This window comes from Phalacrocorax aristotelis, chromosome 3, assembly GCF_949628215.1.
Source record: "Phalacrocorax aristotelis chromosome 3, bGulAri2.1, whole genome shotgun sequence".
Classification (NCBI taxonomy): Eukaryota; Metazoa; Chordata; class Aves; order Suliformes; family Phalacrocoracidae; genus Phalacrocorax; species Phalacrocorax aristotelis.
This window is the reverse complement of record NC_134278.1, coordinates 74,935,248-74,962,214: the sequence shown is the minus strand read 5'-3', so window position 1 is coordinate 74,962,214 and position 26,967 is coordinate 74,935,248. Positions and strand designations below refer to the sequence as shown.

The window sequence follows — 26,967 nt, the reverse complement described above, 5'->3', positions numbered from 1 at the left end:
GAACCTTGTGTTTCAGCTTTTTTCTCCCCCTTTGCTTCAGAGGCCTGACGGCGTCGGACTATTCTGAAGAAATGGCCATCTTCGAAAAAAAATCTTTTCTAGAACATGTAGACATTTGCAAAATTGTTCTATTTGAAGAAAATAGAGGGAGAAACAGAAGTCTTAAGTCTGTGGCACGGTGTGTCTACAGACAGTTTGGAGGAGAGAGAACCTAGAGATTATAAATCATGAATTGAACATGTAAAATTCCCGTAAAATGTAGAAGTGGAATATGCTTCGCTCTTAACCTTGAGCCTAGTGACATAGAGACACTGTAAGTCAGTTTTGCCAATAAGACTGTGGACTTCCTGCTTGTTCACTGAACTGCTGGGTCAAAACTCAATGAGGTGAATTTTGCGTTAAAGAATTTACTTGCTAACCAGTTTTGAATAGCCGTGAGAGTGCTATCTGATATCACAACAGTGGTAGTGTACACATTTGACTGTTTAGCCTTTGGGCTCTCTAGCACTTGACGGAGCCTTAAGTCAATGCTGCTAAATAATGAACTGTTTTCTGGATGGTTGGTAATACTGTGGACGCCTCAAAATTAGGACTGTACGAAAATGTACATTCTATCTAACTGCAGGTTTAAAATTGTTGAAAGCAATATATATTTGATCACAACCAGCATGTATAAGAAAAACTGGTTGTGGTAAGTATTTCACTGCATGCTTTCATGCAGAAATGAGAATTTTTCGATCTTCTATAAGAACTGATCTCAAATGCTCAATACAGAAGGCACACAATGGCACCTGTCTTCAGTGTTGGTGGGGTGTGTTTATTCCTTTGTACACCTGGTTTTTTTTGTATTGCACTTCTATATAAAATGTGCCTTGAAATAGTTGTAATATATAGTTCAAGGAACACTGCTGGTTATACTGTTGTATTGTGAAACTCATGGGATGAACGAGAATTGAACAGGTTGTTATTTCTGCATTGTCTCGTTCTCTGAAAACGAAGTCAGTATTTTAACAAACCAAAAAAAAATTTAAATGCATGCATTTTCCTTGGTGGAATCAGTGAAGGAGCCTTTGCTACTCTATTGATGCCTCTGTTCTGTCGTCCCAAGTTACTTGTAAGAGTAGCAATCCGGGACAGTTGGGAGCGAATGCCTGAGGTGTATAAAGCAAAATGCAGATTTGGTATAGCATTTATGTGTTTATTTTTTTTCCTTAGCAAATTGAGTTTGATTTAGTAATCTGAGGTTTTGGTTTTCAAGAGTTGGACAACATTTTATGACTTAATCTGATCCTAGAAAATTCAGTTTTAAATTAAAAACCAGACATCCAGCTGTCACAGAAGGTGATGTATTCTAACTGTTTTGATGACTTTTTATTAAGATGGCATTACGTATTTTTAACTCAAAGTATTTTAACTGTTTGTGCTTCAGATGATATGGGATCAAAGAGTAGTGTACTTATGCAGGTTTATTTTTTTTTGCATGAGTAATGACTTAACAGCAAAAGAAAAACCTACAGAAAAACTTTCCCTTTTTAAAAGTGATACATCTGGAATGGTTTTGCTATAGCAGTATCTAAGATTTTAATGATCTAGCATCAAAACAGAGGTAAGACTTGCATTAATAAATTGTTCACGTGTTACCAAGCCATTTGTAAAGCTGACTATAATGTGCGGATAGAGGCATGCCGTGCAGATTGCTTGTTTAACTCTTGAGTTCAGAAAATTATTTTAATATATTTAGATACAGGTTGGTTGGTTTTCTTAAGACCTCAGGCTCTAAATGTGTGTATAACTGAGGGGAGTCAAGTAACATACCACCTTCTTTCAAGCAAAAGTATCAAAAGAAATTTTGGTATTTCTGTAGCTACAACGTACCCTAATAGGCATCATATAATTTAAGTCAGTGGTGTGAATGTGCATAATCATATATACAGTAGCAGGAATACAGAAAATTAGTTATTTCCTGGTAAAAAATTGGGGCTGCCTTCATTAACTGGGTTAAAATTTTATTGTTTTTTTTATTTATTATTTCTGGAAAGGTAAAGAAGGGATGACTCATAAAAAGTATTTATAGGATTTTAATTCTTCTTGCATCCCACCCCTCCACCTTGCCTTTAAATGGCTGTAATTGTCCATCCTTGTGTGCAACTACTCTTACTTCACGGCATCTGACCTAGTTTTTGAAAGAGATGATGCTCCTATTCAACTCCCTAATTTAGGGTAAGGTGTTAACTGCAACCCTAAGCAGTATTCATTCTGGGCCTTAACCATAGGTAAGGGTGTACAGCATAATCATTGCTGATGTCTGGAGGGAGAAATAAAAGGGTATGTAATGAAAAGAATGGCTGTGCTAAGCCATTTCAACCATCATTAAACATAGCATATACCCCTGGATTAAAAATTAGTAAAAATGTCATTTGCAGTAAGCCTAGTACAACAAACACTAGTCTTCTGAAATTTAACCACTTATATTCTTACAGGTTCTGTTGCATGTATGTTTAAGAGGATTTGTGAAAACAATGCAAACTTAGTTTTACAGCTGATAGGAGTTACTAGATTTTTATGTTCTTGCATGTGTTGTCTTTTTTGTAAATTGCAAGGGGAGGTTACTTGGAGCCCTACTAGTTCAGAACATCTGGAAATATTTTGATGGGAAGACATAGCATTATAGGTAGCTATGCAAATTTCTATACAGGTAATAAATAATTCACATTTTGGCAGGAGTTAACATGAAGAAGTTAATGGGATTCTAAAATTGTCCAAATTACAAGGTAACTGGTACTTGCCAATTCTACAGTTGACGTTGTTTTGTGAAGAGAAAAGCATTCAATGACTTAAGCACTGTGAACTTCTTCAACCTGTAGTGATCATTAATGCAGTAACAGGAATTTGCAAATGGCTAAAAATCATTGCATGTCTGCCTAATAACTTTTGGGATGTGTCACATTGGTTATCTCCAAAGTGGTCCTGCTTTACACAGAATGAACATCTCTAAGGAAACTTGCATCTTAAGTGTGCGACTTGGACTGTATTAGGTCAGCACAATTTAAACTTCAAGGACCTGGCATTGGACATCACATCAAGAAAGAAAACGGGTTGCTGCCTTTAGCAGAGTTTCAGGCTTCCAGGACTTTACAGAGCCAGATTGCTTCTGGAGCAGCCCATCTGAAAGATTGGGAGAGTCAGTCGGAAAATGTTAAATGGGGCAGAGTTGGCAGAACTTAAAAGTTGTCTAAGCTTGAATGCTAAAAAGGTAGTTGATAAGGAAATTATTATTTTAAATTCTTTGGGTATTTTGGTTGCAGGAGAGAACTGTGGCTGTGAATTGTAACAGAAATTTCCTGTTCTACATATTTTAATCCTAAAAATTTCTTTCAATCTCTGTCACATGTTTAAAAGCAAACAAAAAAAAAATTAAATTACCTCCTTGGTCCTGAAAAGTAATGCAAGTCCTGCCATTGAATTCATAATAAACCTGTTCAAGTTTGGGTTGGGTTTTTTTTGTGAGAGTTTACGCCTCTGTAGGAAAGAGGACAGTTTCATTAAGTTGCTGAGCTTATTAAAAGGAGAACTGTTTGTGGTTGCTATCCTGACTTTGGCAGACCAAGAGTCTTAAAGGACTTCAAATCTTCTCTTCTGTGGAGTCAGCTGTATTGCCTATATATCAATTTGCATACTACTTCCTATAATGCTTCACAGTGAAATTTTTATCGTGAAGATTAAAGATGTGTGATGTTACACATTTAGTAAAGAAAATCTTCTCAATTTGAAATATTTTTTTTCCCTGCCTGTTTCCATTTCTTTCAGAAACTGGACATCCTAATGATCATTATACATGATCTGAAATCTGTCATTGTAAAGGAAGTTAATTAAGGAAGGAGTATATTATTAATCTCCTGCCAATTTAACTACATTTTACTTTCTCCTCACCATGCAAGATGTGTTTAGAAAAAGCTGACCATAGAAATCATGAAAGAGACTGTGTACATTACTGTCAAATATATAAACTGAGTTGAAAAATAGACATCTAATTTTTTAAAGAAGTACCTGGACAGCATTCAAAAGAACGTCTAAGCTTCTTAAAGAAGAATGGATGTCACTGTGACAAATGAACGTGGTTTAATATTTTGCCCCGAGGAACTTTCTTTTCTTTGCCCAAATTTAATTATTAAATTTTACCAGCACAATAAACAAAGAAGGTTTTTGGTTATAATTCAGTTCACATGTGTAATTTTAATGTAGTACTTGATCTCTTGAATTACAAGGCACATCTTTAATCAAATACTTAAATCCATTGAGAATTAGCACATGCAAGATTGTGCATACTGATAATCCAGATGTTGGTATCAAAAAAGAACAATATGCTTATTCATATTTGCAGTAATAAAACTTGCCTTCCACTTTACGGGACAGCGGCAGAAGATCAACGGGCATTGGAACAGCACGTGGTAACTATAGGGAGACTTTCTGCTATGACAATTATGTTGAGGCATAATGTTCCTTGAATTGTGACATGCAGAAATTGCATCTCCTTTTTGTCTGTGATTGAGGAAGATTACTGAAGGTTTTGTATTCATTTTGTGATAGATGGCTCTTTCCTTTGCAGCCAAACAGGCAAAAAGTTAATGGCGAAGTGTCGAATGCTTATCCAGGAGAATCAAGAGCTTGGAAGGCAGCTGTCCCAAGGACGTATTGCACAGCTTGAGGCAGAGTTGGCTTTACAGAAGAAATATAGTGAGGAACTTAAAAGCAGTCAGGATGGTAAGGGGTTTTTTTTAAGAAAATGGAAGTTGCCTTGCACTTCTGCTAGTTTAATTTCCTGATGATACGCATACTGTAAAACAATCTTTGCCGGAATGAAAGAGCAACATTGAGTAAAATATGAAAATTTTAAGTCTTGACTGTTAGTCTTAATTTGGAAAAAAGAATTGTATATTTAAAAAACCCCCAAACTTAACTTCGGGGAACTAGTGGGATTTTCAGCTCCAGTAATGCAGTGTTTGAATTTGAAATTGCCAGATGTCGTACTGTAGGCCTTGCTATTTAATAGGGAATGTTTAGACTGCACATATTTGAATTGGTATGATGAAAGCTGTTAATGTTGCATGAAGCTAAGCATGCACTGAGAACAGAATGTTTCTTGTTAACTCTGACTCATTTTGAAATTACATTAAAAATAAACAACTTCTTAACAATGCCTAAAAAAATAAAAATAGATTTTTTTTTTTGCTCAGGTAACTCAGATGAACAAAAATACCTCATTATTGCGTTCACAGTCCAAATTTTACAGCACTGTAAACCTGAATTGAAATTACCTATAAACTCTGACCTCTTGTGCAATTTAAGTGGAGGGGAAAATGCAAATTTAAAAAAATCTTCAGTTAAGAGCTTTGCCTGGCATCACTGAATGTTAGAGGCAAACGTAGGAGTAGGTTACCTGATTATTACAATAAGTCTTGGGACATGAGCTTTTTAGACACATAAACCCAGATAGTTTTTGTTTTAAAACTGAAGTCTCTAAGATAGCATAGACTAGATTTGGTGCTATTTAAGTCTGGCATCTCCAGTATTTGTAAGGATAGATTCCCCCCCCCCCCATCATATTTTTGAGAAAATAGCAGTATAAAATAATGTATAATAACTGGAATTCTTAAGGTAAATTATTCTTTCTGTAAGGACATGTTGTTGGAATAGTTACCCTTTTGCTCCTTAACTACTATTTAGATAATGCACTAGATCTAAATTTATCAAGTTCATAATTGAAGCAAGCATTCTTAAAAGATGTCTGCTCTTGAATGCAGCATAGTAAAGTAAGCTTTCAGAGCTGATGTGTTCTTAGCCCCTATTGCTTCTTCCCCATATGAACAAAGACTATAATAATCCTGCAGTAGCAGTTTTCGTAATGATTTTCTATAGCAGCAAGAACGCTTTAATGGATTTTTACAGTAATAAGCAGTTTGCATTTTATCTGCTCTATCATGTCAATGATGCAGTTGACTTGAAGACTGAGGGATTTAGTGGTTCATTTACTGTTTTCAGGTCAAATTTGTTTTGCTCCAAAATGCAATCTAACTGTAAAAACAATTTTTCTTGCTACATAACTAATTCCACAGGGTGTTTTATTACTTAACAGTTTTGCTGGTAAGAAAGTCTTTCTTTGTGTGTCCCATTATGTGGGATTTAAAGAATTAAGAACAGTAAGAGCCAAAATTACCTTGAAATGCAACTAAAATATTTTTGTGCTGTCACTGAATAGACTTTTGTAATTATTCAGATCTATTATATACAGATGTGGCTCACGGTCACTTTTACAGTGTTTCTGCTAAGGTTTTATAGTTGAGTAAAAGTAGATATGTGAGGATATACTTGCAAAATATTAATTACTGGAATTGAACTGTTTTCCAAATACCTTCCTTTCTTGCCCAGAAATTGTTTTATACTGCTACTCAGAATATATGAGAAAAAATTATGTCAGTGATAGTTAAGCATCTCCTCCTTCAGAGGCAGAGTATCAAAACCAGTTCATACCTGATGGCTGAAAAATAGGATGTTGAAAAATTTCAGCACAAAATGTTGAGTTACAGGATATTAACTTTTTTGTCTTGAGATTCAAGCTATATATGGGCTATTAAGTATTTGCAACAAATGTGTTTTCTTTATATAGAATTGAATGACTTCATCATCCAGCTTGATGAGGAGGTAGAGGGTATGCAGAGTACCATTCTAGTTCTTCAGCAGCAGTTGAAGGAGACTCGCCAGCAGTTGGCGCAGTACCAGCAGCAGCAGTCCCAGGCCTCCAACCCAGGTACCAGCAGGACTCCATCTTCTGAGCCTACAGACCAGGGAGAGGCTGTGGGCAAAGACTGCAGCCGCCTGGCAAACGGACCAAGCAATGGTAGTTCCTCCCATCAGCGGACGTCTGGGCCTGGATTTTATAGGGAGGGTAGCGGCACAGAGGATGACTTCCCGGCTTCTCCAGGGAATGGTAATAAGCTGTCCAACCACTCTGAAGATAGAACTGGTAGAGGAGGTGGTAGCTACATAAACCAGCTCAGTACTGGGTATGAAAGTGTAGACTCTCCCACTGGCAGTGAAAACTCTCTCACTCACCACTCAAATGACACAGACTCCAATCATGATCCTCAAGAGGAAAAAACGGTGAGCATGAAAGGTAACAGAACTGTGGGTTCCCGTCATGTCCAGAATGGTTTGGACTCCAGTGTAAATGTGCAGGGTTCAGTTTTGTAACATTTTTCTGCAGCATTTTTATACAGTGTCATTTAAATTGGGAGAGGATACTGTCCAGAAGCCGTTTAAATTAGTGCATACTTGTCACAATTTTGCCTTTTTGTGGGTTTCTTTTTGCTTCAATACCTCTGCCACTTTGGAAATTTTAACAGTTAATTACGTTGAATGTTGCTAAAAGGACGTTTGTGTAGCTCAAGTTATTTTTATATGAGTTAATGTGAAGTTGAAATGGAAATTATTTCCATAAAGTATAACATAAATGATGTCTGTACAAATCTGTGTATATCTAGAACCTGTGCTGTGTAAGGGCATTCTTACTCATACTGTTATACTTACACCACCTTCAAGATTTGTCATAGTAGCTGTGGGTTTATGACTGCCAAGTTTGCCCAGTACAGTAGTTTTATCACTAAAAGATGGACTTGCTGAAGGAGTCCTGTAGTAGTTTCAGTGTTAATTACAGTTCTTCCCACCATACATCTGTGGATTTTTCTCCTTAGGTGACCGAATGTGTATGAATTGTGTGCATAGTTACTCAGTTTTTAAGAACTGTTGTATCCTGTTTATGCATATTGCTCTGTGACTCCAATATTATCTTACCTGTACTGACCAAACCTAAATAAAACCTTTTAATAATGTAATTTCCTCATTGTTCTGCATTGGCGTACATGGCTTATTTGTATGCAGTGTTTACCATACTTCGTTCCTGTGTCAATCATATCTGATACAGCTTGTGCCAAATACCTGAAATTACAGGTGTGTACTATCATACGAATTTCAGGCCAGCCTGATAGTGCTTATTCTACAGGTTTTGTCCTTACAAGCACATAAGGAAAAAAAGAGAAGGTTAATAAAAATAAACCTTAGAGCTGGAACCTGGCTTTTATAAAGATTAAAAAAAAAAAGTATTCAACATGTAAATACACAAACTAAAAAACTTTAAGGCATTAGTAATTTAGCCTCTTAAACCAGACATAACTCCTGTTGCTTTTTAATTGCCTACCTGAGGGAACTGACTTAACAGATGCAGAGGATTTAAAAAAAGCCCTTGATTAAAGGCAATACTTCTATTGTTCAGTAGCAATCAGTTACACATTTCTCAGAACCTGAATTTCTGGTGATTTTCCATCTACTAGTTTAGAGATGGTAGCACATAAGGAAGGAGATGAAAAAGCGTTGGCTACACAGTATTTAGCAGTATACTTTTGTGTAGACTTAAGTCCAGTTTCAACATTTTTCTACCTGTGAATCTTGTAATTACCAGATAGGTAATAAAATTTTCCTCTGTAGCCATTAAAACAATAGTAAAGAGCTTATAGCTTTGTAATTCACTGTGGAAACAGTGAGACTCTTGTGTGAAAGCAGTATTTCTCCAAAGTTCTAGGACACACTTGAATTTGAAAGAAATTTACACAGTTATGATAAATTCCTGGATTATAGGAGGGTTTCTGTGGTGCCATTTTTAACTGGCATATTATATGAGAATTGGCATCTGCAGTAGCAAGAAAATGGATGTATTTAAAATACTACTAGGTGCAGTCATCTGTGTTAGAGATGTACTAGTCCATGTACTACTGCTATTTTAATTTCATAGGGTTCACTTAAATGTGTTAAAACCAGTTAGTAGTTGTCACTGGAAGAGTAAATTCCATTGGTGATACCTGATTGTTTTTTTGACTGTTACTTTAGCCCTCATTGCCTGAAAAATAGCAGTTATAATTTGAATGCATGAAATGGAAGTGACAAATATGTATATAAAAAAGTACCGGCATCTGGCACCCAGAGTAATTTCTAGTTAACAAAAATTGCTGATGCTGATCTAGATCTGTAGTTGCTGAGGATACTATATTTGATCTTCATATCATATTGCTTCATTATCTGTAGTGCGTGTATATGTGCATACTGGAGCCTGTGCATGGTAGAATATAATATTTGTAAGAAGCTTAAAATGCTGATAATAGATTATAACAGCTTCATCTGACAACGTCGATGGTAAAAAGCCTTGTGGGGAAATCTGTGGTTGTGGTTCAAATCTCAGTCTGAAATATGAAAGCAACTCCTGCCAAGAAAATGATACACATTGTTTCACCTAGCATCAGGAATTAGAAGAATGTGAAATATCTTTGGAGTTACAGTAATTGCTATTAATTGTGCTAAATTTTAAAAAAATTCATCTTTCAGACGGTGACAGCTTGCTACTTAAATCTGTCAGTTACTATAGCACATTGATGTCTCAAACCTCATATAAAGATGATTTTTAACTTCCTCAAGAGTGTGTGGTATTAGTTTTTAAACAGTAAAAAAATAGCTAAAGAGCTAAAAATTATAAATACAAATTACACCCTCAGACTAGAAGTCAGCTTAACTTGTTGAAGTAACAATTGTAAGGCAAGGTCTTTCTCTGCTTAGAGGGTATCTTCTAAATAAGCAGGCTGGGGTGTTTGATATTTCAGAATGAAGGCAACTCAGCAACTGCACCAGTTAATAACAAAACGCATCATATAATTGACTTGCTTTCTTGGAACACATACTGCAAAGCATTAGTGAATTGCTGTATAATACGTAGATAAATGCTAAACCCAGTAATACTAATTTTCTTGCCTGGCTGTCAACGCTTATATTATGGCATTTAATAATCCTGAACGTAGTTGGTTCATTTTAACAAAATATAACATTTTATTGATCCCCAATAAATGCAACCTATTCCTCTTTAAAATTAGGTACTGCCTAAATATTGCTGTACAGATTTTCAGCATTCAGGGGAAAAACATTGTTTCTAAACCTTGTGCTGATTCTAGACAATTGCCCTTTTATCCTATCTATTGATAAAGCAGTTATTTTCACCACTCAGGTTTCTGGAGAGTACTGCTGGCTGACAGGTGAAAGTAAATTAACGTGGTTTTCTAGGGTCCTTCAAGAAGCGGGGGGATGGGCACACACCACTGTACTGTGCCTCATGGTAGGCTGGGATTGCCCTGTGTGGGTGTCTCAGGTGTATTTTCTGGCAATTTTCAAGAAGGTTGCTCAGACCTAACCCCTGCCGAATTTTTGTAACTTGTGGTTTTATAGTCTAATAAATGTGGGTTCTGTAAGATCTTAAAATACACAGGTTTAAAAAGACAAAACCTGAAAGCCTGAGGGTTTTGTGGTAGCAGATTTCTATACAATCCAAATTTTACTTCATGTTTGTCGTGTCTGCTGAATGCCTCCAAACTCTGAAGGGAGGAGTTCTCACTGACCTTTCTGGAGACCTAATTTTTAATGGGTCTTTGAACTCATTTGCGCTAACTGTACTAGTTGTTTTTAGCTATGGGGTTAAGGTACCCGAATGAAGGATTTCCATCAGTGCTGAAGGCCACTGAATTGCTACCAGGAGGAAAACGGATGTTGGGAAGCAAGATGTGCACAAAAATAAGGAAAAGAACAGAAATGAAGCAAAAAACCGTAAGTTGTACACAAAATAACTGAGGAGGTATTTTTAAGTGCTGCTCGTCCTGCCAGTAAACTGACAGAAACGTTTGTTTGCCAGGCAGGTTTTCAGAGCTTAACCACGGCTGCCTTGCGCCGCTGCATCCTCTCTGGTACCCAACCGCCGTACAACAGGCAAAAAGCTGCTGGCAGGCAATTTGCCGATTGGTAGACGTTCCTCTAGTCGTCCTTCTCCTCAGCAGCTGAGGAGGGCAAGGCCCTTACATGGGAGCGAAGCTCACCCCCGCAGCTTGCCCGCCCTCGGTGCCGCCCAGCTGGGGCGGGGAGGGGAGGCGCCGAGGGCTGGCGGAGGCGCCGAGGGCTGGCGGAGACGCCGTTACGCCGCCGGTGTAGCGCCGGGCTGCGAGATAGCCGCCATGTTGTGCCGCCTCGCCTCGGCGGGCAGGTGAGAGCCGCGCCGTGGGGGACCGTAATGGTGGCTAGAGCCGCGCAGCGTGAGGCGGTGGCCGGGCCGCCCTCGCCCTCCCGCGGCCGAGCGATGGGGGGGGAGGAGGAGGAGGAGGCGGCGGGGTCGCTCCCTCCTTGGCTCTCAGCAGCTCCCCGCCATTTCGGGAGGAGTCAGGTCGCGCTGCCGCCGGCTGCTCCGCAGGGCTCGGTGCCGGCCTGAGCAGCGGTGCGGGCTGGGGGGCTGCTGGTCGTTGTCCTTTCACCCTCCCAGGTTCTGTCTGCCCTTGCCCTCCGCCGAGGGGCTCTCGTTGCTTGACCTGGTGCTGCCAGACCTTCTTGTTTCTGCTAGGCAGGGTCGCCGCGTTTGGCCTCTCTTCAGGGCTCCGAGGGTTTTGCTGTTGGTTTGTCTCTGGTTTATGCCAAGGTCACCAGCAAAATATAAAAGCGCCTTAGGAGTTGACCTTCCTCCCAGCCCAGCAGTTCTCCTTTTATCACGGTCGTTGTCATGCCTTATGACAAGTGCAAGGTGTTAAAATGGGGGAGGGTAGCTAGCGCTTGCACGGTTTTCTGTGCTGGATGGACATCACGGCTGTCGTGTCTTCACGCCAGCATGTGGTTTTTCCAGTACCCGCCATAGGGACAGTGAAGCGCGTGTGTTGGCACAGGAGGCATTAATGCTAAAGAGGTTCACTCCTGGGAACTCAGTGACTCTGTGGATTTTTCAGCCTTTTTCAGTGCAGGGACGTTTTGCATAGTGAAGGCAGGAAACACTAGAGGGATCTTGGCTTCTGTTTTTAATCAATAAAAATGAGGTGAAGCTTTGAATGTTAGCATGTTACTGCTGCCTTTCCCTTCCTCTCCCCACCTTTGCCTTGCCTGCATGTGTGGGAGACCATGCGACTCTGCAGTGGCATGGGGGTCTTGATTTGAGAAGCGGCAGCTTTACATTGTGAAGCCCTAGATCTATGATCTTCATGTGCGTTCACCTCTGCAATGAAGCCACAGAATGTGTGTGCTTTGAACTCTAGAAAAATGGAAATTTGACTTCTTTAGCTAAGATATCACCCCATATACTTACAGTGGTTGATCATAACGGTTGTGGTTTCACTGGTAAAGCTTAAATACTGAATAAAACTACTTGCTTCTGTTTTTTCTCTTTTAGAAGCAGTGCCAAGTTGATAGCACCATTGGGATGCTTGGTCTCTAGGCAAAAGCACACTCTTCCTGACTTGCCATATGACTATGGCGCTCTGGAACCTCATATTAATGCAGAGATTATGCAGCTGCACCACAGCAAGCATCATGCCACCTACGTGAACAACCTCAATGTTGCAGAGGAGAAATACAAAGAGGCACTGGCAAAAGGTTTGTATACCTACAGTCAACAGATGAGATGGTTGGTATAGTTGACATAGATGATATAGGAGAAAAAATATGGGAAGTCCTTCTTTCCAGAGGAAATAGCTTCTTTTAAAAGTTATGGATTAACTAATTCAAGCTTTTTTTTTTTTTTTTAATAAGGTGAAATGCTATTAGGAACAAGTTTTAATTTTAAGCTTCAGTGGTGCTGATAATTGGAAATTAGGTATAACTAAAAAGCATGAGTTCTGTTTTCTTGTAGTACTGTAAAACAAGAAGAAAACTTATTGATTGTTGTGGATTTAGTCCATATTTACATTAGTAACTTGAACCAAAGACTGAGTCAACAGGAAATTGCAGTCATTTTACTAAATAAATACTTTGTAATGAAAGTTCAGTAACAAATGTAAAATTTGTGCACCTTCATTGTTTTCACATCAGATACTCTGCTGACTCTTATGAAACAATCTTAGTTGCCTCCAGATAGAGGTAAGACAAATACGCAGTTGATGTATATGACACCCAAGTGCATGTAAGCCATAATAACATTCAAAACATTTGTGTTGAAGTGGTACAACACCATTTAGAGGCACAAGGCACCAGTGAATTCTCTAAGGAATATGACATTTTGAGGCGAGGAAGTACAGGGCTGTCTGATCTTGATTTCAGATGCAGTGTTCTGTAATGCAGAGTAAAATGATCTGGGTAGCTGTCTTTTCCAGCAAGTACCTCATTCCAAAAAACTAGACCAAACCAAAAAATAGGAGGGAGAAGAACACTTTGTTCATGTACATGCTTACTGTACTCATCAGCATTCTCTGAAGCACAAACTCTTTGTCCTGTAAATTGTTTAAGAAGTTTAAAAATTCTTGGTTTTCAAATCAGTGAGCTAATGGGTGAACAATATTCTTGTCTTGTAGCGGTAATAGTGAGCAATTTACAAGTGCTGGGTCCTTAGAATGTTTTGGCTCTTTAGTCACTTTACTGTGCTGTAGAATGGCAGCAGATCTTATATGTCTACATATATTGGTTGCCTGATAGGTGCAATACTGGCAGATTGCATATCATTGTAGGATAAGAAGAAGGCAAAAATAAAGAATTCCTTAATGCAGTTTATGTCAGTGACTATCTAAAATACGGGTAACAGTAACAAACCTTATCATTTCCATAGACATGTTATAGACTAGTAAGACTTGAAAGATTTTGGAGATGAATGGAGGCTTAGTGGCAACTTAGTGACTTGTGTGGTGATGATGATGTTTTTATTTATCTATGTATTTTTATCTTCTGCATCCCTAGGTGATGTTACAGCTCAAGTGTCACTTCAGCCTGCACTGAAGTTCAATGGCGGGGGTCATATCAACCACACCATCTTCTGGACAAACCTTTCTCCTAATGGAGGAGGAGAGCCTAAAGGTTAGTGCTTGTTACGATGGTTTATTGTGTCAGTTTTAATTGACCAGTAGAACTGATGATCTTTTCTGTCTTTGGAAGAGTCTAAAGGATCTTTATTTTTCAGTTAGTTTGTCTGTCTATGTGACAGTTATCCCAGTTCTGAGGAATTCAGGATTTTTCAGATGCAAAGAATATAAAAAGCTAGCCCTGTTCTAAGTGTTTTTAATTTCTAAATCTGATTGTGTGCACTGCAAAATACTTGGCTACTGCTGCATATTGTCCTTTCTGTTGTCATATGAGAAAATAGTTTTCCAGAGCTATGCTCATTAAGTTCCCATATAAGTCCTCGATTCACAGAAGAGGAAGAAATATGCTGCAGACCACCCAACCTAGTGACTGGATTTATGCTCCAGTTTGAAATAGGGATAGTGTAGCAGTTAAAGCCTAAAGAAAGAAAGAAATCCCCTTTGGAAGGATAGAACAGTGATTATCTACAACTGACCTGCAATTAAGTAGATCTCACAAAAACTGTTTTGATAAGGTTGAGGGTTTTTGGATGAGGTTTATATGCCTGTCTGTAGATTGGTGGGCTTTCAGGTGCTTTGTACTCCAGTTCAGCATTCATAGGTGACATCTGCTTGTGACTTTAGACTCTACCACGGAAGTACAAAGATGCTCTGAAGATCTGGTTAAGACTACGGCATAAAGTCTTGAAACTTCAAAGCTGAAATTTCAACAATTAGTTCTGATGTCAGTCCATTTCTGATAGAGCTTGTTTTTAGATGACACTCTCAGAAAAGGTGTTTTAAAGTCTTGATTTTTGTCTCCCAGTTTCTGTGAAGTTTCTGTGAAAGTCAGTAAGCCAAAAATGTCATCTTTGTTTCAACCGAATGGTTCAAGGCTTTTGTAGGAAGCCTGCTAAAGCCTGTCTTAAGATGCATTTGCAGCTATCACCAAGAGATTTTCAAGACCATCTGTCTGAAAGTGGAAAGAGTGAAGAATGAAGAATTTTCTAGCGTTGCACTGTATGAAGTATTATTACACGTGCTAATTAAAGGAGCGTAGATACCTTCAGGTTTTGAGCGAAAAATGTCTGAAAACCACAAGTGTGCTAGGGTGTAGAGGAAAGGAAGTAGTTTGACAGTGCACTGTCAAACTAAACAATTTTACTTTCTGTTCCCCAGCACAGGTTAGTTTAGCTGTATAATAAAGAAGGGATCTAATCACAGAGCCTGCTTGTCCATATCAAATAGAATACTTAACTGTAGAAGCAGATATAAATCTAAAATCTGAGGGAAGTGGTTAAATACCTCTTACTATGTGTAGGTTCATTATACTGATATCAAAGATGCCCAAATATTTCTTTGTATTAAGACAGGGAAATCACAGCCACTTCGTGTTGCCTTTTTAGGTATGCAAACTAGCCCTTTACCTTCTTTCCTAGTCCTCCCCTGTGGTGATCTCTTCCCTTTTTGACAAGACTGCAAACACCTGAGTGTCCTGTTGATACCACTCTGACTGTGTCTTTGAGGACAGCGTGTTTGACTACTGCACTGATTTTTTTCCAGTCTGCTTGCCCTCTTAAGCAGGTTGGGTCATAACTGTTAATTAATGATTAATTAATTAATAATAACTGTTAATTAATGAACTGTTAATTAATAATTAATGCCTAGACACTTTCTCTCACAGAGCCCAAATGCCTCTGCTCCTCCTTCCTTCTGTTTCCAGGTGATGTCTGGAAATTGAAAGATGTTAACTACCTGATGTTCAATGCCTTTTTTTTAAAGGAGAATTGATGGAAGCCATCAAGCGTGACTTTGGTTCCTTCGCAAACTTCAAGGAGAAGCTGACAGCTGTATCAGTCGGTGTTCAAGGATCAGGCTGGGGGTGGCTTGGCTATAACAAAGAGCAGGGGCGCCTACAAATAGCAGCTTGTGCAAATCAAGACCCTTTGCAAGGAACAACAGGTCAGGTTTCTCTCCTTCCCCTCTGCTTCTGTGTTTGTGGATTTCATAGGCGAGTGTATGAGATATGAGAAGTGGTTTTTGGACAAATGCTGAGAAGAAATTGCTGAATAAATAGGCTGGAAAACAGAACATCACTACTAGCAGAACTGAAAAACATTTGCTGTTTTTAAAACAGCATTTGTAAAGCATGACTTAAAAACTGTGAAGAGCAGTAAGGTTTAAAGTCTGTCTAGTCAAAGGGGAAATAAATGGGGCGTGTTGTGAAAGTGCTCTCTCTTAGACAATAGTTTTAGCTTAGGCTCCTTTGGATTGTTTTATGTAACTGGAGTAGCTTGTCTGTATTAAGGAAGATTAAGCTTCTTTCCTTTAGATTCTTTTCTCTGGCAGAGGGGCTATTCACAGAACCATTAGTGTAGGCCAGACAACAGGAGCGGGGGAGGTTGTAGAGTCACTCTTGTTACTATGTAGGCTGGGTGTAAAATGGAAGGCTTATAATCTGCTTCCTTAATAATGGCAAAGAGCAGTGAGTGTCAATTAAATAAGCCTTGGTTAGGGATAAATAAAGCTGTAAGCTAGGCAAGTAGCATAATACTGGCCATGATCACTTTTGAAGACATTTTTACATGCTTAGGGTGATATGGCAGTGATGATGGCAGGCTGGACACCCTCGACAGAGGGAGGAGCTCATGGCCAATGCGAATCCTGCCCACAGTGGCTGTTTGTCCAAATCCTATTGCAGATATCTTTAAAACACGTTCTACAGAATTAATGAAGAATGGCAAGGAATTTCATGTATTGCTAGCAGTCCATGTATTGTTTATCAGTAGGAGAAAAAAAAAAAGAATTTTATTATAGGGGCATACAGTACAATGTGGGTAAATTTCAGACCCACCCCACCCCCCAATAAAAACCCTCCCCATTGAAAATTCAGTGGGAAGGATATTGTAGCACAAAAGCAAGGAAAGTAATTAGACAATTAATAACATGCGATTAAAATATTGGAGGCAAACTGGCATGGCAAGAGATTCCTTCCTGGTGTAACTTTTCATTAAAAAACTTGCATAAGTGTGAAAAAGATGTAAACCTTTCAAAAATGACTTTATCTTGTTTCAGTTATGTCTTCAGGGCAGTTCTGGTGTATTTGGAGGTGTTTATCTTAATCAGCTCTTTTGGTTTATGCAATATGTCTGTGTGTGGAGAGCAAACGATTCTGTGAAATGTTGCAGTAAGCGCCTGTGTGCTGGAGAGCTCTTTTGTCTTCCTCCACGTTAAGACTCAGAAATTGGGTACAACTTCAGAACGCAATATAAGGCTTTACATGTAAAGCGTGTTTTCACAGATTTAAAAAATTTATTGATACATTATTTTTTACAGGTCTCATTCCTTTGCTAGGAATCGATGTATGGGAACATGCTTATTACCTTCAGTATAAAAATGTTCGACCTGATTATTTGAAAGCCATCTGGAATGTGATCAACTGGGAGAATGTATCTTCAAGATATGCAACTTGCAAAAAGTAGAGTGGAATTCTTGCACAGACTGCTAAAATGTCACCACTTCTACGCCGATACCGCTCTTGTAGTAGTGCCGGTGGCTTACAAATGAATTGCTGTACTGCAGAAAACACTTAGCTCATCCAACAAAAGCATTTCATAATCAAGCAAAGTGTCTGCTTCTTTAATTCTGTGAGAGCTACATCTTTAGATTTTTTAAGCTTTAAACTGTTGTGCAATAAATGGAGACACTTCAAATAATCTTTTCCGTTGCATATGGAAAGATAGATCACCTTGCTGAGGCTTATTGAGGTAATGGATTTCCTTGTTGCACTAAAATTCCTAAGTGGAAACATGTACTTCATGTTGCTATAAACAAATAAAACTCAGAAAAGAATCTTCTATAACTCTCTATAGGAGACTCATTTTTAGTAACAACTGGTCCAGTTAGTTACTTGATTTGAAAATGGTTGGAGAAGAGGAACACCTTTTGTAATTTGTTGTATTACAGGGTATGGAGCTTTCCTACAGATCAAAAAGGTAAATGAAAGGGGAAGTAGGTGTGGCCGTGCCTGCCTGGCTTGACTGTCTTCAGTAATCCCTACCTTTTCTTGGATCTCTTACCTGAGATCTTCATGTATTTCACTGATGCAGTAGCTTTTGAAGTGTTACCTTGGGCAAGAGATTGCAGTACTGGGTCAGGCTAAATTGTTCATATAGTAACTGAATGACAGCATGTGATACTCATTCCATGCTAGCTGTTCAGGTATATCCTAGAATGTCCTGTAACTTAAGACACCAATTATCTCCATATATCAAATATAAATTGTCTCTGCGTAGCTGCGTTCTGGAAGCAGTTTTAACAAACTAAAGTTAATGCTTGATAAGCATTATGAATGGGAAATGAAATGGGAGTGAACTACTGTCGTGTAAAGGAGCATGCCCCAAAGTTCTTGAAAAATACAAGAAATTGTTGGTGTGGTTTGGGTTTTTTGCTTGTTCTGTTGCAAGTATTTCAGAGTGGGTGCTACTAGACATACACGGGACCTTGCACATAAGTTTTCTTTGAGCTTTCTTAGTATGCTCCTTTAAGTTTAGGATGGATTCTCAGGGAAACAAGGAGTAGGCTTATATTACCATACTGCTAGGCTGCTATTTTGAAGTATCAAGTAAGGTTAAGGGGAGAAGTGTTTATAGAAAGAAATGCCTTTCATCATTAGCAGATGCAGGGAGAGAAACTACCATCGCCATAGGAACAGCCTTTAGTCGCTAACCAGGGCTGCGATGGGTGGGATATCTCTGTGGCAAATGGAAGTGAGTTATGCAAACATGGCTTATTTCACATGTAAATGTGGGTTTTGTTGTGGTGGGTTTTTTTTTCCTGCTGTGGGATATTTTCTGTCTGGGCCTAGTTCTCATCTCAGGTATGCAGCTTGAGCTTCTGCTTAAGTCTGGGTTGCTTCATAATCTTGTTTAAAATTTAGCTCATCATCCCAAACATCCTTGGTTTGCCTCTGAGGGTGTGAGAGCAGTGATGAAGAAAAGTAAGTCTATTGGTTATCAGTCTGGCAGCTTTTGATTTGAATTTTTTTATAAAAAGAGAAAAGTCTCCTTGAAGGGTCGATATTCTTTCAGTCTGCAGACTCTAAGTCTGGAGGGCTGGTGAACAGAGTCTGTCACAAGCTATGCTCAGGCTTTCTCCTTGGAGAGGAAGCCTGGGCCTCCATGAGTAAATGCTAGCATCAAATAGGCTTTTCCCGGACGGAAGCTTCTGGCAGGAAGAAGTACACTTTCTAGGTGGCAATTCAAAACTAAATCTTTACTGCAGTTAATTACAGGGGTGATCAGTTTATTTTGAAACTCATCTTCCTAACAGCGTTCCCAGCCTCGTGTGTTTCCTTCTAAGCACTTCAGAATGCTTAAAGTAATGCAAAATGCATCACGTAGGCCACAGTATTTCTGTTGCAAGGCTGTGGAGGCAAATACTTTTAAGGACTTAATATTAGTTACAGTGTTGATTGATGTTGTTGATAATCATTGGAGAAAGGAACAGTTTATCATAACTTGCAAATCGTGTAGCTAGCTGTCGTGGTATTGGCTGGGATAGAGTTAATTTTCTTCACTGTAGCTGGTGCATAATGCTGTGTTTTGTATTTAGTATGAGAATAATGTTGATAATACACTGATGTTTTTGTTGTGGCTAAGTAGTGCTTACACTAGTCAAGGACTTTCCCAGCTTCCCATGCTCTGCCGGGTGCACCCCAGAAGGAATTGTCTGGCAACAGGGACTCATTTCCAAAACAACCTCACAGGCACCTGGGCCAGAGAGCGCAGCGTTGAGTGGGTGTATCACATCCCTATCATGCACCAGCCTCTGGGAAAATCGAATGATAAAACGGACTGTTGAAGACTACGGTAAGAGCAATGGGGGGTGGGACATTTAAGCATCGGGATGCAGACTTAGCAAAAGCCACCTGGTTAGTCAACACGAGGGGATCTGCCAAGCGAGCTGGCCCTGCCCAGTCAGAACACTTACGCACTGTGGAAGGGGGTAGAGTCCCTGTAGTGCACATAAAAAATATGCTGGGGAAAAAAGTCTGGGTTATTCCTGCCTCAGGCAAAGGCAAACCCATCGGTGTTTGCTCAAGGACCTGTGTGCACTTCGTGGGTGATGCGGCAGGATGGAGAAGTCCCATGCGTGCCTCAAGGGGATTTGATTTTGGGTGAAAACAGCCAATGAACTGAATGGTATGCTGTGAATTGCTATATAATACTCTGTGTCGTCACTTCTGTGGTTGCTATATGCTGTATGAGTGGTGTCACAGTAGGAATCTCCCAGATTAATGAAGAATGAACTTTGATTATACCAAGCAGTGGGGTATAAAGCTTAATTTAAGCAAGTTGGGTTAGTGCCTGGATTAAGAGAGGCCAGTACTAAGGTTTTAGTTGTCAGACTTCAGCTTACTGAAGTCCTGCAAGTAAGGTGGATTGAGTAGGGATGAAGAAGTGGCATTTTTTTAGAGGAGGACCAGGCACTTCAGGTATGAAGAGAATTATTTGCTGCTTACTTCCAGGCAGTACCTTCAAAGTACAGAGGAGGCATGTTGTGTTTACCACTGAGTCTGCCTGAAGATGAAGGAAACAGTGGAGTACTTTTTTCTTTCCTTATTCCAGACTATATGTTATGGTGAAATACCATGTAGCAGGGATCAAAAGACCCTCATGTAGTGCTCCTCCTCAATGAGTGAATGCTGAGGCAGGGCTGTGCTGGTGAGGGCCATAGCACATGTGTTGGGCATCTTCTCGGTACTGCACGCTCTTAACAGAGAGGTAAATGTGCCTATGCAGTGGTGCTCTGGAAGGGAGTGCTTAAGCTATGGAGAAGGCCTGAGTAAGGTGCTGAGGTGGTAAGCCATGGAGAGCTCTTCGGGAAGGACTGATTCGTGCTGAGTCTTTACAGGCAGTAGTGCAAGATCCAGCAATGCTGGTAAGGCTCAGTTTCTGCTGTGTACCTGGTGAAGAAGCTCCACTCATCTCCTGCATACAGTCAGCTGGTGAACTTGTCCTGGTGCCTCGTATCCTGCCTTTAAGTCTGAACATAGGAAGTCCAAAGCTGTATACAGACAGGAATGTTTGAAGAATAGGAAGATGAAAATTTACTGAATGTTGAAGGCAAATAGTAGGAACAGTGAAGCAATGAAAATGATTTAATGCTTGTTCTGGTGTATAATTATAAAGGACAAGCAAAGGTTGGTTGTGTGGTTTGTCTGAAGGAGGGCTTGGTTAAAGTGTCTTAACTCCAAACTTCTGTGAAATCTGGAAGAAGTCCTAGTGGTTCTTGTGACACTGGGAACTGAAGCTTGTGCCTGTAATTTAGCAAGTCTGCTAGCAAAGCTGTCAACTGGCAGTGAAAGTGCATAAACCTCTTACTAATTTATGTTAGACGGTAAACTCGGAACTGCCGTTGCTCTCCAGAGCTAGCGTTTGCGGTACAAAGGTCGCTGTGGAGGTGGGCAGGTGTGTCTCTCCCTACAAGAACTGAGAAACTGGAAGGTAGATGATTACCGCTGATCCCATGTGCCCTGTCTGAACGGACAAGTCGTTAGACATGTTACTCAAAAACTAAACCACTAACACAGTTTATGCTACCTACAGCTTCCTGACCCTAACAGCAAAAACAGTAGCTGCATGTGTGAGGTTGTCTCCAACCTGGACTGTGCAGGGTATCTCTCATCAATGAGCGTGAAATTACTTGCGGTCTTGATCTGCATGACAGGAACAATGAGTTTTCTGACTTCCATGCTAGCTGAGTTGGTCTTTGACCTGGGCCGAACAGAAGAGTAGCAGAAGAGTTGCATCCTGACGGTCCCCCTGAGCCTAGCTTTTGTCAGTGCTTGCTTAACTGTGTTGCTTATGAAGATGTCATGTATGTATACGCAGTTAATCTGTGCGTAGGCTACAATATGTTGAATCAAGAACTTGGAGTTATTTTCAGGAGGGGAAGAAAGTGCAGTACCTAACCCAAATGCTCATGGGAATGATGAGTTGGAAGATCAAAGCGTGTCAGGGTGAATCCCGTAAGAAATACTTATGGGTGGCAAAGCTGCTGTACGCAGAGACTTTGGTTTGCAGACTACAAACAGATTTCAGTGGCCGAACTTCTCTTCGGAAACAGATGCAATCAGGTGTCAAAGGGCAATACGCTGCTGCGAAACGCAAGTGCACGTTTGTGATTTCTTGCTGACCTGCAGAAGACGCTTGAAGGCTAATATGAGTTGCAAAGCATGTGTGTCTCATTCTGTACTAGAAAAGATGAAAGTAGTTGAAGGCCAGCCAAACGGAGCTCCTGCGGGCCTCCTGCGGTCCCCCGTGGCGGGTCGTGGGGCTGATGGGGTGGCCGGCCCCAGCGAGCCCGGAGGGTGGCGCCTCCACCCTGCTCTTGAAACTGAGGTGGGAGTCTGGAGGTGTCTTTTCTGAGCGGTCAGAAGTGGAAATAGGTAAAAAAGGCTTTTTTCCTCCATCTTCTACTTTCCACCTTACAATTATTTGTTTCACCTTTATCTAGAGCAGGTACTTAAAAAAAAAAAAATAGGAGGAAACCCCAAACTGTCTCCAGAGAATACTGCCAGTGACTCGGCTTGTGAGCTGGTAGGCTCTCACAGAAATATGCAAACCTCTTTATTTACAGATGACTTACTTGTCTTTTGTTTCAAGCATTTAGTTCTCTCCAGTGTAGCAAAACAGGTTTAAAATGCTGCTATGCCATTCTGCTAACATTTTACATGCCTATCGCACTGACCTTGCAGAAGTTAATCATTGCACTGGTATAAAGCAAGAGAGTTGTGTTTGCAGTCGTGTCTAGATAAAATACTGGTAACTTAGTAGGCTTAACGTGCCTTTTCCTTAAAGTGCTTTCTGCTTAATGATTAAAAGTAATGCCCTTCGATTTCTTCATAGCTGTTTTTACCCCTTTGCTTCAAAAAGCAGAGCTGCCCGGGGGTGCGCGCTAGGCCTGACTGCAGAGCTGAAGCCGCTCCGGCCCCGGAGAGCCAGGGCTGCGCCTCGCCCACTAGGTGGGGGTGTGAATCTGCTTTACTCTGTTGTCGGGAGAGCTGTGGAGTTGAATTTCCGAGAGGCGGGTTATGAAGCCGTTTTCGTGCTCTCACTGCACAGGAGCGGAACTGTTTGTGCTGTTGCTTCCACTTTATAAACAATCAGAGACACCCCTGCCACTGAAGCTGCCTGACAGGGTGTGGGGAGGAGGCAATGCTGCTGTAGAGGAGACAATTTATTTTAATACATCCAGCCAAATAATAGGTCTTGCTATAACTAAAGCCAGGCAAGCAGAGGCTAGAGGAAGTACTCCTAATTAGAATGAAGATGCTTCTAGGATCCCCACCTGGCTGCCTCAGCAGGCTCTAAGTATGTCCGTGTAGGGACATACAATGTCCGTGACGTTCTGAATGGTCTTTCAAGCCCAGAGACCAGAGATTTAACTGAAGGGGACAGTCTGTTACATTGCTATAATTAAGCCAAGACTGCAGAGAGTACGCAGCTGGCTACTTGAGGCATGGAGCTTTACCGTTAACAGTTGTGCTGCCTCCCAGGGCTGTTGCTGCTCCAGTGGACTCCAGCTTTTCACTGGATCTTCTCACCTGAAGAGATGGATGGACAAATCACCACAGAGGCAAGTCAGGAAACCTGCTGCCTGGACCTGCCACAGCTGGTGGTGGTCCCACATAGCCTTGTGACACCGCTGAAGCAGCTCTCTGACAGGCGTGTGTCCCGCTGCGGTGTCTTTAGTATCCCTCTGGGTTGATGGCAAATCCCCGGAATGCAGAGAACTCCCTACAGTGCGGCACTTGGGAAGTCTTAGCATTCGGGCTATGTGAAATGACTGGCAGTCCCATAGTTGTGGGCTCCTGTTGCACAGAAAGTTGGAGAAGAAATGACAGTTTTCTGGAGGTTTTCATTTCTCCAAAACTCTGGGGAAATATGCACAAGTTGCTGGTTACAGCACTGAGTATTTGCAGACAGGTTGGGGACTTACAGAACCTGACTTCCTCTGGGGGAGTTTTGCCCTGCTAGGGAAGGTAAAAACTTGGAAAAGTCCAGGTCTGCCTTCAGTTGGACTACAATTACCTAGTCCTTTCTTGGTTTTGCCACCTTTTTTTCTGGGGAGGAACTGAGTCTCTACTTCCCTGGCTTCTCCCTACTTCTCCTGAGGTCCGTATTGAGGGCCGCCTCCTTCAGAGTGAGCTCTGCAGTGCTTTAGTTCCTTGTAGCTGGCTTCCTTCCCTCTGGCTGCTCCATAACACTTGCATCTTAGGGGCTTATCCTCTATGCAACTGGCAAAAGAGCCATATCTGTAGGAAGTCAGATCTAGAAACAAGTAGCATAGTAATTCAGCTATTTTTGTCAATGAGTTTTGTGATACAGGCAGTTATCAGAAGACTACTGCACAGGAATTTTCATTTTTCCTCTTTTTTTTCTTTTTTTCTAAGAGAAGGTTAGATGTTTTCACACTGTTATTTCAAAGATTATCACTGGAACATCAGAGGTCTGCAAACGAGGAGGTAAGGAGAACGAACATGTGTTAATATAATTGTCATGATTTGAAAGTAACACCATGATTCTGAGACAGGCTGACTCAAATACTTTCAGCATTTGGCCTTGACAGGAATGGGTAATATTGCAACCTCTTTTATGCCTCTAGAAATTAGGACCTGAGGTAGGTAAAAGATACCCTTGGGCTTCCTGATTTGCAGGCATTTTGAAATCCAGCTGTGGTCAAAACTGGCCAGAATTGAAAACTAGTCAGTATTTCCAAGAATCCAGAAGGTCCCCAGGCCCTACAGCTGCAGGAGAAGTCTGATGTTCTTGTCTGTGGGGGCAGCCTCAGGCTTTTCCAGAGGTCATTGGGACAGAGCGGTTTCAAACAAAGAATTTTGAGCTTTGAGGTAGTGTTTCAGAAAGCTCTCCCTCTTTGTCTCTCTGTGTATCTATATATCTGTATATCTGTCTTTGACAATGCTTCCCTGGGCTGTTTCCAGCCACCCTTAGCCCTCAAGGAGAGTTGTGTTGAGTAGGAGACTGTAGGGAGGAGGGGAGATGCAGACTTTCAAAGGACACATCATCAGACCGCCTTCTGCTTCTCCCCCCCAAAAAAGACGCACAGCAGCCTGGCCAGCCTGCCCCTCTGGCAGAGAAGAGCTCAGCTCTTGGGTCCTCTGAGTGTTTGGGTTCACAAGATGCTGAGAGAAATTTGTGTCAGAATCTGTTTACCCTTTTCTTCCATCTGGGCTCCCCCACCTCTATGTAAGGTTTCAAGCCTTTTCAAAAGACCTTGGGTTTAATTTGAATAAGCTGTGCTGAATTTTGCAGGGAAGAAATGCTCATGTATTTCTGCTTATTTATTTTTCTTATGAAAGAATACGGATCACAAAACTGAAACTCTCACCTGGATTTTTTTGGGATGAAGAAATATTATTTCTGAGAGCTAAGTGTAGGGCTTGATGCTTTTTTGCATAACTGAATGAAATGGGAACAATAAACTGGAATTAGTCTGTCTGAGAGTCAAAAGCTCCAATGGGAGTTTTTCCCTTGCCTTCATGAGATCCAGGTCAGTTAAAAGCAGTTCAGAGCCAGGACTGTTGCTTTTCTGTATTATCTAGCTGGGAATTGGAGTCGTTCCTGGATTTTATTTTATCTTAAACATAAGTTGTAGCAGTTATGTGGTGGTTGTTGTCCATCTGCTGATGTTCATTGCTATCCTGAATGCAATCTTTCCAGCTGGTGTGGGACTATGCACTGGACATTGTCTGTGTGAGTGTCAAACCTGTGTTTTATATAGGAGAAAGTGCAGGATATTAGATGGAACTAAATTTTTTCATTCCAGCTGTGGCTGTCTGGCATAGACACTGTGGGACGGATACAGGTGTGGGCTGGTGATGAGGGTTCAGCCCTGAAATTGGTCCTTGAAAGTAGCATCTGCATCTACTGATTTCTGGGCTGACATGCCCAGATTTCTCTCTGGTGAGCTCTGATGTCAGCTTCGTTAGAAAGAAGTGCATTTCTGTGGTCTCAGAGAAGTATCCAAGGAGCTAGCTCATGTTGGGATGTAGGACTATCCCATCAAAGCCCCCTTTCCTTTGCCTGAGCCCTTTCCATCAGCAGCTGGTGTGTCACAACAGTACAATAGTCCTGCTGTATTTGTTACTGCAAATCCCAAAGAGCTCGCTGTAGGGCAGTTTTGCGTGGGTAGAAAAGAGGAAAGCTGCCCGTGGCCAGCTGAGAATCTGTCCCCGTGTGCTGCACCCAGGAGCCAGCGCCAGACCCTGGGTGGGTCCTGCCATTGAGGCAGCAATACGGAGGAGTCCTAGTTGAGCTGTTGCTCGCTTGGAGCTTCTTGCAGAGGCTGAGCTGGACCTGACATCCAAAAACCCTAGCTGTGCTGTCCAATTATGGATCCTTAGGGATTACAGTTTTGAAGGGGCTAATATCTGTATGTGTCTAAACATGCAAATGTGATCATGAGCTTATCTCTGCGTGTGTCATTCTGTTAACCTCTTCTGGGTGTTTGGAGAAAAAAATGGCAGAAAAATAATCTGGTTACGCTCACTCTTGCAATCCAACATCTGGCTGCCAGACTCAAGAGGCTGTGTAATCTCTGTTCACGTGGTTTCCATGCTTTGATATTCCCTGCTACGACCGAGCCTCGGAGAGAAACTCGCCCCTCGTGGCAGAACACAAGCTGACAATGTGTTGGAAGGACAGGAGGTGTCCACCATTAGACCTTGTTTACATGTAAGTGTTGCCAGGTTAATCCAAGTGGCAGTATATGTGTATGGTTCTCATATTGCTTCATCACTGAAGCCTTAGTCTTAAAAAGTTATTGCTTGGGCTGCAGCTGCTCTTGCAATTACCTAGATGTATCATAGAGGTGAAATTGCTAGTCCTGCACTATGAATGTCATAAAAAATGAAGGCTTCCTGTTAGCCTTTGAACTGAAATTCAGGAAAAATATGTTTTGTTTAGCTCCCCCCACAAGGAAATGAGACCTTTGATGTTCCCCCCTTGATTTATTTCTGGGTGGATAAAAAGGGTGAGGATGGCAGCACCATTCATAC

General features: G+C 40.9%; 2 protein-coding genes across 4 annotated transcripts in view; both read left to right on the top strand.

The window, feature by feature from the left end:
• WTAP (WT1 associated protein) overlaps positions 1 to 7,889 on the top strand; it is a 28,330-nt gene extending 20,441 nt beyond the window's left edge. The window contains exons 7-9 of one of the 3 annotated variants that reach the window (XR_012659692.1): positions 41 to 386; positions 4,607 to 4,761; positions 6,665 to 7,889. Coding sequence is in view for 2 of the 3 variants with exons in the window: in XM_075088028.1 (XP_074944129.1) it covers positions 4,607 to 4,761; positions 6,665 to 7,248 (739 nt within the window). In the remaining variant the exon portion in view is untranslated. Of the gene's footprint in view, positions 1 to 40; positions 1,341 to 4,606; positions 4,762 to 6,664 lie in introns of those variants that run through there. The other 2 variants (XM_075088028.1, XM_075088029.1) reach the window with 2 other exon arrangements.
• Positions 7,890 to 10,982: 3,093 nt separating this feature from the next.
• Positions 10,983 to 17,750, top strand: SOD2 (superoxide dismutase 2). The gene is made up of 5 exons (XM_075088026.1): positions 10,983 to 11,122; positions 12,287 to 12,489; positions 13,783 to 13,899; positions 15,666 to 15,845; positions 17,220 to 17,750. Exons 1-5 carry the CDS (start codon positions 11,094 to 11,096, stop codon positions 17,363 to 17,365), a joined length of 675 nt encoding a protein of 224 aa, XP_074944127.1. The 5' UTR covers positions 10,983 to 11,093; the 3' UTR covers positions 17,366 to 17,750.
• Positions 17,751 to 26,967: the final 9,217 nt, after the last annotated feature.

Bases quoted from the DNA above. Each gene is read 5' to 3' on its own strand.
- SOD2 (XM_075088026.1), top strand. From the start codon at position 11,094: ATGTTGTGCCGCCTCGCCTCGGCGGGCAG. The intron at 11,123-12,286 runs GTGAGAGCCGCG...TTTCTCTTTTAG, and splicing joins CGCCTCGCCTCGGCGGGCAG to AAGCAGTGCCAAGTTGATAG. The intron at 12,490-13,782 runs GTTTGTATACCT...CTGCATCCCTAG, and splicing joins CAAAGAGGCACTGGCAAAAG to GTGATGTTACAGCTCAAGTG.